At 39.0% G+C, this 18,777-nt stretch overlaps 1 protein-coding gene across 1 annotated transcript; it reads left to right on the forward strand.

The window, feature by feature from the left end:
* The first annotated feature begins 14,088 nt into the window (after positions 1-14,088).
* LOC124461636 (40S ribosomal protein S18-like) lies at positions 14,089-16,196 on the forward strand. Its single transcript, XM_047013140.1, has 2 exons — positions 14,089-14,102; positions 15,722-16,196. Exons 1-2 carry the CDS (start codon positions 14,089-14,091, stop codon positions 16,191-16,193), a joined length of 486 nt encoding a protein of 161 aa, XP_046869096.1. The 3' UTR covers positions 16,194-16,196.
* Positions 16,197-18,777: the final 2,581 nt, after the last annotated feature.

Genomic DNA, 18,777 nt, shown 5'->3' on the forward strand with positions numbered 1-18,777 from the left:
GACGTAGTAGGCAGCAAGCAGCGCTGCCGCCAGCGCTTGAACCGATTTATATCGACCGTAACTTGTGTTCTATTTATTTATATTTATCCGATCACATTCAAATTTTGGGGTCTGATATTTTATATCCAATACTATCACATTAGTAAATTTCATGGGGATACTCCCATTTTTACGATTTTTTATGAAAGTGGAGCTCTGGAGCTATATGATATAGTGTGCCGATCGTGAAAATTTTCATACTTGATCTGCTCCAAATAATAAAACGACAGAAAAAAAATTTCAGCCCGATAGCTCTTAAGATGACTGAGTAAAACGCATACGCACGGACGGACAGACGGTCAAACGGACATGGCTATATCGACGCAGCTTCTAATGCTGATCAAGAATATATATATTTTATGGGGTCGAAAATGTCTCCTTCTGTGCGTTACAAACATCTGACCAATTTTATAATACTCTCTGCAAGGGTATAAAAATAAGTTGTGGTTTCTGCTTTGTCTTCTGAACCCCTAATAAATTCTATTTGTCTGTTGAAATAATTAATGGCATTTTTTTCTATTGAAATGTCATTTTCATTATCCTCATGAGCACTATGTATTGTAGCTGCGGTGGTGTCTGTTGATCCTAAAAAGTTCTCATCTGTTTTAATTCTGGAAAGTGCATCTGCTAAGTGATTTTCTTTGCCGGGTAAATATTTAATTTTGTAATCAAACTCATTTAGTTTTATTCTCCATCGTTGAAGTTTAATATTTTGTTCTTTTATATTGCTGAGCTATACTAAAGGCTAATGAATTTCGAACTTTCTACCGAAAAGGTATGGTCTGAAATACTTTGTTGCCCAAACTATTGCTAGAAATTCTTTTTCTATAAATAAATAATTAATCTCATGTTCGTTCAACGTTCTGCATGCGTAAGAAATATGACTATGGTCCTGTGAGATGAATGCACCTAAAGCTATATTGCTAGCATCTGTGGTTAGAAAAAATGGTTTTTGGAAATCGGGATATGCAAGTATGGACTCGTTCATAAGATTTTTTCAAAGGATTCACATTTTATTTTTTCACATTTTATTTTTTCAAAGGATGAAATATAATGCGGGTCGTTTAGGTTAATTATAGCTCCTTTCTTTAATCCAAGAGTTAAGGGTTTTGCAATATGTGCAAAGTTTGGTATGAATTTTCGAATGAACGTTTTTAAATTGGGCCTCATATTTTGTATGAATAGAGTGCTTTATTGTACTCGTGAAAGTCAAATTTTTACCTTCGCGGTACTGAATGTCACTGAATTCGTACAAGACTTTTTTAAGTTTTTGTATTTCTTCGTTGCTTAAATGGTCGCTTTTAGGAAAGTTCTGCCTATCAACATTGGAAAATTTATAGATATAAAATTTTTGTTCTGTTGGACAAAGTTTGCTGGGTGCAAGGAAAATAATTTCTTTTAATTCTACTGCTCCTTCAATAATATGAATCTCCTAAATAGGTTTTGAAATAAAAAAAGTTTTCGGACATTATATTTACTGAAGATCATGAGTCGACGAGACATATCAAACGTTGTATCAAAATTGTTCATTATTATTCTGATGAAGGACTTGTCCCTAAAAATAACTTACGATAATAAGATTCACAAAACTCCACTATAATTGTTGTCCTATATGCTCCAGATTAGTATTAAATTAATAATTTAATTGATAAAATTATATCAATCGCAATTCAACTGCCGCCGTGTACAGACGTGTTTTTTAATGCACTCCGCAAAAATTGAGTGTAAAAAAAAAAAAAAAGACCGCGTTTGCAAAAATTTGTGTATGGCTCTCAGTCGCCGCAGAGACGCCTATTTACAATCATATTGCTATTAGATTGCTCTAATAGCAATAAATACTAAGTTGCAACAACAAAGTGGTAATTTTTACAAAAGCCATGTCCACCAATTCGGGCCCAAGCTCTCTCGATCCCCACCAGCAACAGCTACAAGAACTAATTGTACAACAACAACGTGAGCGTCGACTCTCGGTCCAACGCAACAACGCGTACTTTTCGGTGGTGTCGCCGACCCCACTGAATGCTAACGTAAGCAATAACACCGAAAGTGCCAGCCACTCAGCAATCAACAGCAACTTACCGTGGAGAGAGCAGTGTGCTTCTCCATCAATATCGATAACTGGGTCACCGATTGCACCGACCAGCACCGTCAGCTCGTTGACAGCAACTACTGCAACGTCTGCCGAAGTATTGACCTGCCTCAAGCCGACAACGACAAGTCGCCCAGAGTCAGCTACAATAGTAAACCCAACGACTTCTGTCCAAACTGGAATGGACAGATATATTAAAATAACTAAGCGGAAGCTAAGCCCGCAAAAGAAAAAAAGTGGCAATACGCCGAAAATAACCAAACCAACTGAACGAGTAGCACCCCTTAGCGGGAATCGTTTTAAAATTCTTGCCGATCAGCAAGACGATCAAGCCGGCGCTGTAGATAAAGTTAAATCGGCTAGACCGCCCTGATTTCGAAGCTAGTAGAAACAGTAGGGGCAAATAACTTTGTTGTAACCCCACTCAATAGGGGTAACATAAAAGAAATTAAATGTCAAACCCAAACTGAGGACAATTTCCGCATCATGGAAAAGTACCTCCGTACTGGTAACATCAACTTCTATACCTACCAACTAAAAAGCAGTAAAGGTCTCCAGGTTGTGTTAAAGGGGATTGAGCCATCGGTCCCTACTCAAGAAATAGCAGACGCGTTGGTCGAAAAAGGGTTTGCGGTCAAGTCCGTTGTCAACATCATCAACAGGAACAAAGTCGCACAGCCGCTCTTTAAAATCGAGCTCCAACCTGATGCAAAGCGGTCGAAGCCAAATGAAGTGCACCCGATCTACAACCTACAGCTTCTATTGCACAGAAGAATCACCGTAGAGGAGCCCCATAAGAGACGCCAACCACCGCAGTGTAAAAACTGCCAGGAATACAACCACACCTCTAACAATTGCAATCTTAGGTCAGTGTGTGTTGGCTGCGGCGAACATCATGAAGATGGCATTTGCACCAAGGACAGAAACAACGTCGCACTAAGGCTATGCAGCAACTGTGGAGGGAACCACACGGCCAACTACAGAGGATGTCCTGTCTTCAAGGATCTTAAATCACATCTAATCGGGCGCAAACCCCCAGCTGGACCAAAATTCACCTTCAACGCCTTCAAAACTACACCGGAGGTTTTCTTCGCCAAGGCTGTTAGATCATCCAACATGACTGCTACAACCAGTCCTAGTGTATCCTTCGCTAGTGTGCTCCGAACTGGACAGACTGGAGCCCGCGAAAGAGACCCCGTCTCTCCACCCTCTACAGAATCCGCAACCTAGCGCACCAGAGCTTGGCCAGCAAACTCCAAGTGGTTTAGAGGCCCTATTGATCTCACTCAATCAAAACATGACTTTTATGACGTTCATGAAAAACTGTATGCACGAACTGATGCGGAATCAAAACCTGCTTATCCAGAAGCTTATCGAGAATAAATAATGGCTTCCCTACGTCTATGTCTTTGGAATGCTAACGGCATCTCCAAGCACAAAAATGAACTGCAACTATTCCTAGACTCAAGTGAAATCGACATTTTGCTGATTTCGGAAACAGATTTAACATCAAAAAATAATTTTCAAATACCAAAATATACCTTCTACGCAACAAACCATCCAGACGGAAAAGCTCATGGCGGGACTGGTATCCTAATCAAAGGAATTTACCGATTTCTTTAACACACTCGGAGATCGCTTCATTGCAGCAGGGGACTATAACGCCAAACATACGCACTGGGGATCTCGCCTGGTAAATCCTAAAGGCAAGCAGTTGTAGAACACAATAGTCAACCCTCTCAACAAGATGGATTGCGTCTCACCGGGTAGGCCTACTTATTGGCCCACAGATCCACAGAAAGCGCCTGAATTGATTGATTTCGCATTAACCAAGAGGATTCCACGTAATCGGATCACTGCGGATACACTGCTAGATTTAACTTCCGATCACTCTCCAGTGCTACTCACACTATTAACAAGACCTCAAGTACTTGATCGCCCTTATAGGCTCACAAACAACAAAACAAATTGGCTTAAATTTAAAATGTACATGAGTGCCCACATTGACTGTTCGCCGAAACTGGATGCTGCAGAGGACATTGATATGTGCGTCTCTGCACTTGAGTCGATGATGGGAGCTGCAGCAAGAGTATCTACTCCACATGCCTCTTCTTACACTAAACCTGTTGACAGGCCTACGAACCGGCGGATAGAACAATTAGTAACGGAAAAGCGACGTCTAAGAAGAGAATGGCAGATTACTCGCTCACCAGCAGCAAAACTTCGCCTAAGGCATGCTAATCGCAACGTCTCCAAGGCGTTAAGACAAGAGGAAAGCTGGGCTCAAAGGAAATACATAGAAAAGCTCAGTCCAACCAGCACTAAACATCCTCTGTGGAAAGCCCACCCAACTTTAAGCGCTCCTACAGAGACAATTTCACCGATAAGGAGTCCAACCGGTGGATGGGCCCGCAGTGACGAAGAGAGGCATCCGTATTTGCCACACATCTTAAAATGGTTTTCCAGCCAAATCCAACATCAAACTCATCTGTACTTCCCCCTTCGAGCACATTATCGGATAGTGAGTACTCGGAACTCCAATCGGACGAGATCACTGCAGTTATTAAAAACCACATAAAACCGAAAAAAGCCCCTGGCCATGACCTAATCACACCGAAAATGATCCTAGAACTCCCTATCATCGCCATACAATATATCTGCAAACTGTTCAACGCTATAATAAAAATTGGCTACTTCCCAAGAACATGGAAAAAGTCCACTATCATCATGATTCCTAAAGTGGGAAAGGACAAAACCCAGCCATCATCCTATAGGCCAATTAGTTTGCTGCCATGTCTTTCGAAGCTTTTTGAAAAGGTCCAGCAGATCCGTCTAAACTCATTTCTGGCATCTGAGAACACAATCCCTTCACACCAGTTCGGCTTCCGCGAAAAACATGGTACAATTGAACAAGTCAATCGCATAACATCCGAAATACGAACAGCATTCGAACTAAAAGAATACTGTGCGGCTGTCTTTCTCGACGTTGCCCAGGCTTTCGATAGAGTTTGGCTGGAGGGTCTGCTGTTTAAAATCCGGCAAAAAGTGCCACAGTACACCCACAAACTCATGGAATCTTACCTTTACAATAGGAAATTCGCTGTAAGATGTAATGGCTCCGTCTCCGCTGATTTTGAAATCAAAGCTGGTGTACCGCAAGGCAGTGTACTCGGCCCATTGCTCTACCTGCTGTACACTGCAGACTTACCAACGAGTTTAGGACTTACAACGTCCACTTTTGCCGATGACACGGCAATCCTCAGCAGATCCAAATGCCCAATACAAGCCTCTGCAAAATTAGAGGAACACCTCAAGGTGGTAGAGGAATGGCTAGCAACCTGGCGTATCCGGGTCAATGAGCAGAAATGCAAACATGTTACATTTACGCTTAACAGAAGAAACTGTCCAGCTCTAAAGCTAAACAACGTACCAGTTCCTCAAGCCGTGGATGTCACTTACCTTGGCATCCACCTAGACAGAAGACTAACTTGGCGCAAGCACATCGAAGCAAAAAAGTCACAGCTTAAACTGAAAGCGAATAGCCTACATTGGATCATCAATGCTCGGTCCCCTCTACGTCTGGAGTATAAAGTCCTCCTATACAACTCCGTATTGAAACCCATCTGGTCTTACGGAGCCGTACTATGGGGAAATGCAAGTACCAGCAATGTCGATATTATACAAAGAGCGCAGTCGAAGATTTTAAGATCAATCACGGGGGCCCCGTGTTATATACGAAACGACAACATTCAAAATGATCTAAATATACCTAGCGTAAAATCTGAAATAGGTACTCAACAACTAAAGTATTTTGCGAAACTGGATGCACACCCAAATGTTCTTGCCAATTGCCTTACGCGAACTAATAATAGAACTCGTCTTAAAAGAAATGACAGACCAACCCAATAACAAGTGATTAGGGCCGCCTGCAATATCCCCAGGATTTATCTTAAGTACTAGACTAAGAAAAATATCTCAAACTTGTTGTTTGGCTCTAATTTAAGAGTAGATTCAACAAATATATATTAAACGTTAAAAAAAAAAAAAAAATTTTATATATTTTCTGGAGGAGCAGCGTGGTTTAGGCGTCTAGGCAGGTCGGAAGTTCGTCAGAAAAGAGTGTGACCAATGCATGCGATCGCGCATGATGCCACTTCGCTAGGGTTGCACTAGTTAAAATATCGAACTTCAAAGCTCAGCTGATTATTTTATTGACACAATTACCCACCACTTACATAAATACAAACTAATGCCTTAAATTTTAAAAATAAAACTAACGACAGAAACTGGGCAATACAGTTAAGATTTGATTTAAAATGCCTATTATACATTTGTTAATTTCTATTTGTTTTGTATTTTTATTGAACAAAGTGTTGTTGTCAAGATAGTATTTATCGTATGAATTTTCTGTCAAAATATTTTTATTTTCATCTGGATAAGGAAGTATCTCAAAGATAGGGTTTTTTATTATTTCTTGAAGAAAGTTTAAAATTATAAATATCTCGTTTGAATTTGGTTTAAGCCAGGTGGATGATTTTGTATTCAATAGTTTTTCCGAATTAACATGACTTAAGTGATTATGTTTTAATAGTTTTGGGTTGAAAATTTCTAGTCTAGTGAGCTGCATGTCCATTTCTATGTCTTCAATGTATTCTGTGAAATGATCAAAATTAAAGATTAGAACCTCTAATTTTAATGATTTTGCCTTGTCTTCCTTGTGGTTGTTTAATACTTGTCTTAACTATTACGTAATTTAGTTCGTTTGCTTGAATGCTATTGCTTTCAAGATTATTTATTTTTTCTTCCAATTCGTCTATATCGTCCTGATCAAGAGTTCAAAAAAGATATTTGTATATTGAACCAATTCCGTTAATTAGTCATTTTTTGTTAAGTTTTACAATTTGAATTCCAGACCAGACCAGTGCCACCATTCACCTCTTTTGGAGTGGACTGCTTCGTGCCATTTGTGGGCCGTCCCGTCTCAGTGGGACGCAGGCGCGAGAAGAGATGGTGCGTGGTATATGCCTTAGCAGTACACCTAGAAATTGCTGCATTACTGTCAACCGACTAATTTCTTTGCGTATTGAAGTCGTTTTTTGCCAGAAGAGGGGTGCCGCGTAGCATGCTATCGGACAATGGTACATATTTTAGGGGAGCCAGCCGCATATTGAAGGAGCACATAGAAGGAATATCTGGGCGTTTGGGAGCGACTGGTACGTTCAACTAAATCTATACTTTCAGAAAAAATTCCAAAGGCCGACCTGAAGGAAGAGGTGTTAAGAGGAGTGTTTGCTGACGTAAAGCGAATTTTTAATTCAAGGCTTCTGATCTATGTTCCTTTAGAAATCGCCGAATCGGAAGCATTAACCATAACGCCGAACCATTTTCTAAAAGGCAGTTCTAGTGGTTTACGGCAGAGCGGTTCATAGGAACAGTCTGGTCAGCAACTCGCAAAAGGGTATCGTTTTGCCGGCCAAATTGTCGACCGTTTTTGGAAGATGTGTCTAATGGAGTCTTCAATCACAAGACGCACGAAATGGTTCTAACCACAGCTCAGTAGGTGACGTGGTGATAATTGTAGACGATGCCGCTAAACGTAATATTTGGCCAAGGGGAAGAGTGGTCGACGTTCATCGTGGGAGAAACGGACAGGTGCGAATCGTCGTTGGCACAGTAGATGGACCTGCATCCTTAGCATTTACTTTGACTTTGCTTACAGTCGTTACAGAGCGGTGGCCCGTTATGACGGCGCGCCAGTCAGACAATTTGGCAAGCAGGAAAGACGTGAAAAAGAGAGAAAAAACACAAATGTAAGATAAAAAAAAACCTGTAAGAAGTTTGAATTAACATTGAAATAGAGATTTAAGCCAATAGAACACAAACCGGCATTTAATTGTTTGGTTAGAAGGCTCGAGATATGTATGTTCGATCTCGCGAACTTTGTTTGGAGCTAGTCCACAACCTGAACATTTTCTACAAAAAGCAAGAAACCATTTCAGATTTACAAAAAAAAAAAAGGAAAACTTAGTTACATCCAATTAAACCATATCACATACATTTAAAAGAATATACAAAACCCCGAGAAAGAATTTTTGGATAGTAGTAATGCCACATGCGTGAAAAGAGCACCAAAACGCCTAACCTTGCCTGCGTAACTTTTGGAAGTCTGTACGAAATACCAAAAGAAGGTTAATTTGTTCAGTAATTAATGAAGCTTTGAATGGCCGATTCTATGCTTCAATTTCATTTTTACAGTTTTTACAATTAGTCTTATTAGACACAGTGGCAAATATTAGTTGCATTGGACCTGGCTATATTAGACTGATCGAACAATTCAAAACTTCGCAAAATTAATTCTTCAGTAAAAACGGCTGATGGAAGGCGACAAACTGTTGTTGGACCCATACAACTAAACATAATATATTCGGAGCAGATGAAGGACATTAATTTCTTTATTATCCCTTCGATTAAGCATAAAGTAATTTTAGAAACGGATTTTGGGAAAGCATTCAAATTAGCCCTTGGTGTAACTTCCTCGATTGAAACTTCAATTAGCAACATGCCTAGATATTAGTTTTTCAATCACAGAGCCGGGAGTCCTAGTGAGTCATAACGGAGGACAATTCAAAGCGGTCAAATTTAACGCGTGGTTATGCTTTCTTATGTTTATATAGCTTTGTATTCGCCTCAAGCCAACGCCTCAAAATGGGTGAATCAATCAATCTTCTCTTAACAATGATTATAGAAAATGGGACGAACATATTCCAGCAATTATTGGGCTCTGCGTAATGTAATAGTCATAATTGTTCTCTATATCATGCAGTATTTTGCTTTGATATGATCACATATGGATTTCATTATAGTCTACTAAATAAGTTTAATTTGTTAGACGAATCGTTTAATCTCCTTACTGAAGACGATCAATTGCAGTTGTTAAGAAAAGTTATAGAACAAAAGATTGCATCAGCAGCAGATAAAAATGCCAAGCAGTATAACTTCCGCACTAGGCAAATTTATTTTAGGATAGGCCAAGAAGTAGTCAGAAGATACTTCCTTCAGGGTAATTTTCCAAAAAATACGAATGCGATATTCAATTCCTTCAATTTAACCGCCTGCAAAAGGGGTATATTAATTTTGTTTAGAAGTGTGCAACGCATAGAAGGAAGCATCTCCGACCATATAAAGTATATATATTCTTGATCAGCACGACGAGACGAGTTCAAATAGCCATGTCCATCCGTCCGTTTGGATCCACGCAAACTCCTCCTAGACCGTTGTTGCTAAAGAGCTGAAATTTTGCATGTAGGCTTGTATATACTGCAGGCGTTGTATATCTCGGATTCAGCCGGATCGGACCAGTATATCATATAGCTCCCATACAAACGGCAAAGTCACGAACAGTGACTTTTCGCACTAACTTCGTTATTTTCTGAGCTATTGTTCGGAATCTTAATATTGGTGAGTTCAAGACACTTGTAAGCGATCAAGATCGGGTGACTATATCATATAGCTGCCACAGGAACGACCAATCGAAAACAATGACTTTTGTCAATACCTTCGCTACTTTTAAATTAAACATTTGTTGGTTTAATATATCTGTTAATCACTGTGCTGAATTTGATAAGGATCGGGTAACTATATCATATTGATCAATATCTTCGTTTTTCCATATGCTAAGATTGTAGGCCGTTCTTTCGCAAACATTAACCTTTTAAGATAAAATTGGTGTTGAGTAAGTGCCATTTTTTTTTTTTTTTTGGTTGTTTAGATTTTAGCAATTTTGCAAATAAATTTTTGTACACATGGTTGTTAAGTCTCGGTATGTTCTATCATAATGCCTAAACGGAAATAAAGTTGCATTGCTTCGATTAAGCAGAAGGTAATTATACATCTCCCTAGAAAAAAAAATGGCATTAACGACTTTTATATTTTTATATCATATATAATTTTTTTTTGTCAGTGATTTGCAAAGCCAGAAAACCAAGAAATTGATGTTGGATAGTGCAAGCGAAGAAGTTATTCATCGAAGGGCGCGAAGCAACAGACTGGGGGCTTCTGTTCACCCAAATTAAACGATTTAAAGAATCAACTAATCTTATTGGAATCATAGTTGCCACGAATAGAGAACTGTCGGAAGAATCGGGATCATCCAAATCAAATTTCTGCTTATGGGATCTTTGACCGGTCGACCCATCAAATCCATAGCATGCAAAAAGTGGTCATTTTCCCATTTGTTGCAAAACTTCCTTTTGTAAAATTAATATTCGTTCAGCCGTATGGCTTAACAAATCCTGCGAAGAAACCGTTGCCACAGTTTCTGTAATTTGCATTCCTGTTGGTCTACCCTGCATTTTTATACCATACACCCATAGGGTGAAATGGTATATTAAAGTCGCCAAAATGTATGCAACAGGCAGAAGAAACCATCTTCGACCCCACAAAGTATATATATTCTTGATCAGGATCAACAACCGAGTCGATCTAGCCATGTCCGTCTGTCCGTCCGTCCGCCCGTCCGTCCGTCCGTCCGTCCGTCCGTCCGTCCGTATGAACACCTAGATCTCGGAGACTGTAAGAGCTAGAGCCACCAAATTTGGTATGTAGACTCGTGTAGTATGTAGAGTGATCAAGTTTATTTCAAATTTTTGCCACGCCCCTTTCCGCCCCCGCAATTTAAAAAAAGCGTTTATCTCAAAAACTATTCCAGCTAGAGACACCATATTTGGTACGTATATTTGTCTAGTAAATGCAGACATTTTTTTTATATAAAAATTTTGACACGCCCCTTTCCGCTCCCGTAATTTGAAAAACTTAATTGTCTCCCATATTTTTTTACCTTATGCAACCAAATTTGGCACACTTAAATTTAATACTAATATCTAGCAAAATACCAATTGGACAAAAAACAGTCGAGTTATGCATATAAACGTTTTTCCATAAGGCTGGAGTTGGCCGTTGGCTGGTGGGGGCGCTAGGGTGCTCGTATGATTGAGTGAGCGAGATACTAAGATATGCTTGTAAGAAGCATGTGAAAATGCATTTGTTTAATAAAGTTGAAATATTTGCTTTACTGGTGTATGGTATACCTAAGTCGGCGAGACGACTTACTTACTTCATTGTTATTTGTATCGCTTCATAATCAGGATATATGTCGTTCCCGTACGCCTTATTTAGTTGCTTAATATTAATATATTTTTGTTTTGTTAGACCATTTTCTTAATATATTGGCAAAGGCTACATTCTTTGTTTGACACATTCTTTACTTTTTATACCATACACCCATAGGGTGAAATGGTATATTAAAGTCGCCAAAATGTATGTAACAGGCAGAAGGAAGCATCTCCGACCCCACAAAGTATATATATTCTTGATCAGGATCAACAACCGAGTCGATCTAGCCATGTCCGTCTGTCCGTCCGTCAGTCCGTCTGTCCGTATGAACACCTAGATCTCGGAGACTGTAAGAGCTAGAGCCACCAAATTTGGTATGTAGACTCGTGTAGTATGTAGAGTGATCAAGTTTATTTCAAATTTTTGCCACGCCCATTTCCGCCCCCGCAATTTAAAAAAAGCGTTTATCTCAAAAACTATTCCAGATAGAGCCACCATATTTGGTATGTATATTCGCTTAGTAAATGCACACATTTTGTATGTATGAAAATTTTGCCACGCCCTTTTCCGCCCCCGTAATTTCAAAAACTTGATTATCTCCCGTATTTTTGAAGTGAAAACTTCTTTAGAATCGTTGGGAGTGATTTGAGACTCGATGAAACGAAAAAGCGACACTAAAAAGAGACACATATAGATCTTATAGTATTTAGCCTGCGAGAGAATGAGATGCAAATATATAATAAGCATTATGAATAACTTCGACCAAGCCGGGAGTCGAACCCCGGCCGGTCGAAACGCCTCCTTCTGTGCGTTACGAACTTCTGACCAATTTTACAATACCCTCTGCAAGCGTATAAAAAGTAAATAAAAATGTATCACAAAATATATAATGAATGAATGCACAGCAACTAGAATCACTGTCTGTTCAGCTCTCTAAAGTGGGAGAAATATGTGCATGCGAAACCAGATTGACCAATGGAAAAACAGTTTTAATTGTGGCAATTTATATTTCACCCAATCAATCAATAAATAGCATCACGGAATTCATTCATGAAAATTTAATAAATTGTAAGTATACACCAGAAGTATCGCGGATACTTAGAAAAGATTACGATAAAGTTCCAATGATTTTAAGTGGCGATTTTAACGTAAATTTTGCATTGGACACAGCGGTTCGTTTAATTGACTTTCTCAATACAACATTCAGTTTAAAAATGTGTAACAATCGCACTGAATCAACAACACGATCAAAAACAACAATTGACGCGGTATTTTAAAGATATGTTGACAACATCGAAACCAAAGCATTTGTATTATATTTTAGCTATCATAAGCCACTCGTATCATTTGTTGAAATTGAAAACATTGAGGATGAATAATAATAAAATGAAGAAAATAAAACATGACCTTTATAGCAATATTATAATGAACCTATAATTATCCCGCTCCTAATGCTGCTTTCGCCTCGAGTTATGCATATAAACGTTTTTCCATAAGGCCGGAGTTGGCCGTTGGCTGGTGGGGGCGCTAGGGTGCTCGTATGATTGAGTGAGCGAGATACTAAGATATGCTTGTAAGAAGCATGTGAAAATGCATTTGTTTAATAAAGTTGAAATATTTGCTTCATGGTGTATGGTATACCTAAGTCGGCGAGACGACTTACTTACTTCATTTCTCTATATTGACTTCTTGCAGCACGCCGACTGCTTCATTATTTATAATTTTTTTTGGCGGATGTTGAGGCTGCCTGCAGAAGTAAAGGAGTAGACATATCTTAGCCTTGGACAAAAATGGATACTTTGGCTTCTATTGTATTAGTGTGGGATATAGTCAGATCGTCTTTATTGATTTCTGCCAATATATACGACGTTACAGCGTTACAGATTGTTGTTCCAAATTTTGGCAAGCGTGCTGTTAATTGTTAAGAAATGCAAGAAATGTTCTTGACAAGAACAACAACACAAATATTTATGTGTTTTTGCCAATATATATACCTTGATCTTTGCTTTCCATACTTAGGATATGTATTTAACTGGATAAAAACATACGGACACTGATTGATTGCAAAAGAAGTAAAGAATCGGGTGATTTTTACAATTAATAGTTGGTTGCCATCAGCAACGTTGTCACATAAAGAGAGTAACCACCCAGTGAAAAAAATTTTAAGCTCACTGAATTTTGTTAATATTCTACCGTAAATTTTTTGACTTTTTGCAACTTTTTTTTTGAAAATCGCCCAATGTGCGCTGGAGCAATCTGATGTAGAATGCTATTTTAGCGCATGTTTGTATGAGAACTATATAATACTGCTATTCGAATATTATGAAATTCGGCACAGTCATTAATAATACTTAACTGACAAAAAATAATTTTCATGACAATCGAGTTAAAACTTTTCTTTGTTTGAATATGAGTAATTTGCCTATAATGAGATTCAAGTATTTGAAGTCTGCACTCTAGTGTATCGGTATCTTCTTGGTTGCTAGTAGCAACGATCTTTTCATGTAAATTTCGAATATGATTTTCAAACCGAGTCCGCTGGGATCTAAGATTTGTTAGTTTGTCTGTTCCCTTTGAGCTTACGGGAGTATTTGAACCGTCTTTGCCCATAATGCTTCAATAAACGCCAGCAACACCTCCAAATATCAGAACCAACGCGAATGTTGAATAGTTATATGTATGTATATGTTCGCAAACTTAACTGTTTTTTGATGTACAGTTGGCGCAGGCACTCACGCTTGTGTGTTTGGATATGTAAACAGTGGAATGACAAACGACGAAAATATAACTGTTCGGTTTTGGACATGTGCGAGTACAGTGTTTGATTGAATACTTGCGGTTCTATTCCAATGACTTTAGTGCAGTATGTGTAGAGTTTAAACGTGGTATCATATGCATTAATGATGTCGACTTTTCTTCCTAGATGTCTCAACGGGTGTTTGATGATTGATTACCTCTTGCAATCCTTTTTCGGAAACTTGTGGGGGCTCAAGAAATTATGAAACAATGAGTCCAACTTAGTTGTAATTGAACCAAAATTTATCTAACAGCAAGTTTCTGATCCTGTCACGGTCGCCAAAATGTTGGCCAATTTCTCGGCCATATAATAATCTGCTACTCGTTTGGATTCGATGCTTCAAAACTTCCCTTGCCATAGATTGGATTCTTCAATATCTTTCTAAGCGTACACAAGAGGTCCTCTTAAAGTCTTCATAAAGTATAAGACCATCCAAGGGACCTCTGGAGTACCGCAGGGTAGTCATTTGGTCCATTGCTATTCACCCTTTTTACAAATGATCTTCCATTGGTAGTGTCACATTCTCGGGTGCTTATGTACGCGGATGATGACAAGCTTTACCTCAGTTTTAAAGACATATCGTCTTCTTGCCTACTTCAATCGGATCTTAATGATCTACAGAGTTGGTGTGAAACCAACCTTAACGGCTCTAAATGTAAAGTTATGTCTTTTTATAGATGCACTCCATACTTAGCAACTCATTATATTAACGACACTGCCTTAGGGCGGTTAGATATTATCAATGACTTAGGTGTTCTTATGGACCACAAATTAACTTTTAATCCTCATATTTCTGCCACAGTTAGTAAAACTATGAATGTGCTTTGGTTTGGGAAACGATGGTCAAAAGAGTTTGACGATCCGTACACAACCAAAATTCTGTATACTTCTTTAATCCGTCCTATCTTAGAGTACGGATCTTGCATATGGTCACCTTAATATGAGACGCACCAAAGTAAAGTTGAATCTGTTCAAAAGCAATTTCTGCTTTTTGTTCTTCGCTGTCTAAATTGGGATCGCTGCGATGAATCAAAACTTCCCTTGCCATAATCTTCCCGAAACAGATACATTTATTTTGCGTCCGTCGCATTCGAGTTCTCTTGGTACAGTAAATTCTTAAATTCTTATATGCTACAAGAGAGAGTAATTCAAAGTAAAAATGTAAAGGGCAACCCAAGAAGAGAGCCAACAGTGATGCTAGATTGAACTCTCTTTGAGCTTGCGATATATCGATAGTTTAGCTTTTTAACCCAACAATTAATATTTCAGAATAATTAAATTAATAAATTTAAATTCAGGAGTTCTCCTCCAACAGATATCTTTCCCATAACTTAGTTGGTGATGAAGGGCAGCGAGCAGTCAATATAATTGCAAACAAGCCGCGAAGTTGGTTTAGATGTGCAGTGTTGCGTGTATCATTCATGCAGATATCCCAATGCTGGTCGTTCTCCAAAAAACTGAGAGCTTGGCATGCACTGCGGAAAGTGGCATGCGTGACGCCGATGACATTCCATAAATACTGGAAAGACTTGGGACCAGCCATATTTACCAACAGCATGCGAAGGAAGAAACATTCGTTTATGCCCTACGAAAGATTTCTTAGTTACATTCCATTTTTTTTCTTTTTTACCCATGGTGCGTGTTCGACACGTTGTTCGAGTACTGATTTACTTGCATTAATTTAGAAGTGCAAATCATCAAAATGTCTCTCGTCATGAGAAGTTCCAGCACATTCTTCGTATCATGAATACGAACATCGATGGTAAGCGCAAGGTAGGAATTGCCATGACTGCCATCAAGGGTGTGGGTCGCCGTTACTCCAACATTGTGTTGAAGAAGGCCGATGTCGATTTGACCAAGCGTGCCGGTGAGTGCACCGAGGAGGAGGTTGACAAGGTGGTGACCATCATCACAAACCCTCTGCAATACAAAGTGCCCAACTGGTTCCTTAACAGACAAAAGGACATCATTGATGGCAAATACTCGCAGCTGACATCCTCCAACTTGGATTCCAAGCTCCGTGATGATTTGGAGCGCTTGAAGAAGATCCGCTCCCATCGCGGTCTGCGTCACTACTGGGGTCTGCGTGTCCGTGGTCAGCACACCAAGACAACTGGTCGTCGTGGTCGCACTGTCGGTGTGTCCAAGAAGAAGTAAGCTGTAGCATTGACGTCGTCTTTAAAAGTGAATTTGCTGGATATGTTATTTTTTTGCTCCCCTATGGAGTTCACCACTTTGCGAGCGTAGCAATTATATTGCTACAGACCGCGACAACAACTTTTCGCAAGACACTGCTTTGCATATCGCACAGAATGTGTGTTTATGGTTATCTGTAGGCGCTGCGGTATGTGTATGCATCACTCCTCTGTTGGTTCTCTTCTTGTCGCTTTCTAGTAATATGTTGGGCGTCGATACACGACTCGCTGCTTCAGCCAACTCAAACAACCAATCCGATAGGTGTTGTATGTTCGGATACGGTATGGATTTTGAATGTAGGGCCCATATAAGCATCATATCAGGTCCCGTCTTCTCGATAAGCTCTTGTAATAACGTAGGGTTGTTCAGATGCGCATCCAGCTTGCTTGCCCTAATGGTAGCGCACATATTTTTCACCGCAAATGCAAACTCAATCAACGGTTCTAGCTTGACCTTTGGAGGAGGCAAATTTCGCACATTCTCCATCAATAGTTTTATTATGTGTTCCGGGCAACCAAAGTACATTCTCAAAGTACTTATAACGATCATTTCTGAGAACAGTAAGCTGTCTCGCACGGCTTCAAGGGCCCTACCTTTCAGACATCTCTGCAGACTCATAGTGTTCTCCTCGTTGCTGTATCCACCGATCCGGGTGCTAGTTTCATAGGTGCTTATAAAAAGTGGCCATTCTCTTGGATCTCCTTTGAAAACTGGTAGTTCCCTCGGCATTGATTGTCGAGCAGCTACTTGTTGTGGTGTTATGCCATTGGCTTTGCAAGGCATGCTCTGCGCTCTGGTACTCGTCGCCTGTGGAGTGTTGGTGGCACTATCATCCGTCATCATTATGTATCGAGGTATTCCAGCAGCATGTTGTGGATGGTTCTTCGCTACTCCGTTTGACTGTACTCTCGGGTGGAGTAATTCGTACTTACGGCGCAGATATTCTCTTTCGAGGCACATTTCGTCCTCTAATTGTTGCAAAAGTATTTGCTGATCTTCCGGCGTTGCTTCATCTTCGACGTGCTGATCTTTGTTACCTGGGTGGTTAACCCTGAAATGTGATTCAGTTTCGAGGTTATGTTCGCCTTCATCAGGCACGTGGCGATATGTCTCGCACATCCAGGAACTCGAGGTGGCACTGTTTTTCGATCCGCAGCATGTGCAGTGGAATTGAGATGCACACCTGAAGCATGTGAGCATTTTCTGGTTGGCCGGCTCCTGGCACAGACCACAGTTTCCAGTCGTTGCCATGTCTAGACGTAATTTTACGAGTGGTAAAATTTAAATTTTTTCTTTCCTTGGGATTTGTGTAAGTCCCTCCTCTTTAGGTCTCTGTAGCTCGTAGGAATTAAAGAATTTGCTCAAAATTCTTTACGAAAGAGTAAATTTAATTTCCAATAGAAATTAAAAGATTTCGATAGAAATTAAAAAGAATTTTTGCTCGTTCGACTAGTTAAACTAGCTCCTCCAGTGCCTTTGAAATAAATTTAATCCATTTAATCCTCTAGTTAGGTCAGCGTAAGGGGTAAGCTTTTTATTAATTCTGCAAGTAATTTCAGTTTATTTTACAAATTTCTTCTAACTAATAATTGTACAATCTCATTTCACTTACTCTAGTCTTGGCCTCTTGGCTACGAAAAAACAACTAAACACGCGGTTCATATGTATGTACTTAGATCAATGCCGCTGCATATTTTTCGCGCTTATGAGTCTACTTATATATAATAAAGTACCGCAAGAGTAAGATGAGAGAGAGAGTTTTAGAGTTTTTAAAGAGCGTCATTCTGTTTGTTCGGACAGAGTTCCGTTTTGTAGTATAGTGCACTATGGTCCAAAATCCAGAATTTGTGGCATTAACCTAAAAAATTTGATGAAAGAAGATCGTATTTAAACAATTTCTTGTTGGACAGAATACTTTGAATATATCGAATATAAAAATGTTTTGGTTTTTACTGCACCCCTGAAATTTTGGTGACTTTTTAGTCAGCTTTTCACTCTGCCAAAAAAAGCGGGAAATTGTAGGCAAACTTTGAGTTAGTGTAAAAAATTAACAAACAAACTTTAAAATAACTGGATAGTATTAATCAAGGTATGCCAAATGTAAATACTGCACGAAATTTTAGTTTGTATATGTTAATTTTTTTTTTGTGTAATGATTGTTTATGTCCTAAAATAAAGAAAAGTTAACCCATGTGAGCGTCTATTGTGGAGTGGAAACTAACGTTCTGTGAATTTCTGCGAAATTGTAATTATAGTAAATTACACCTTAAACTACGTATTAAATTAAGTTATGACTACTTTTTCCGAGGTAAATTTATATTATCATTTATTTTACCCAAGTTTGACTTCTGCCGCACCTCGCTTGTGGAGGTTTGGGCGAAAAATAATCGGAAGGCTTCTGCAATTTCGATAAATCAAGAAACAAAATTTTTGTTTTATTAATAACAGTTCAAAATAAAATATTAAAATTTAAGTTGTTGACTTTTTATTGCAATAATTGTTTTAATTCCAAATTAATTTAAATCACATTACTTAGTCAAGAGGG

This window comes from Drosophila willistoni, unplaced genomic scaffold, assembly GCF_018902025.1.
Source record: "Drosophila willistoni isolate 14030-0811.24 unplaced genomic scaffold, UCI_dwil_1.1 Seg571, whole genome shotgun sequence".
Taxonomy (NCBI): Eukaryota; Metazoa; Arthropoda; class Insecta; order Diptera; family Drosophilidae; genus Drosophila; species Drosophila willistoni.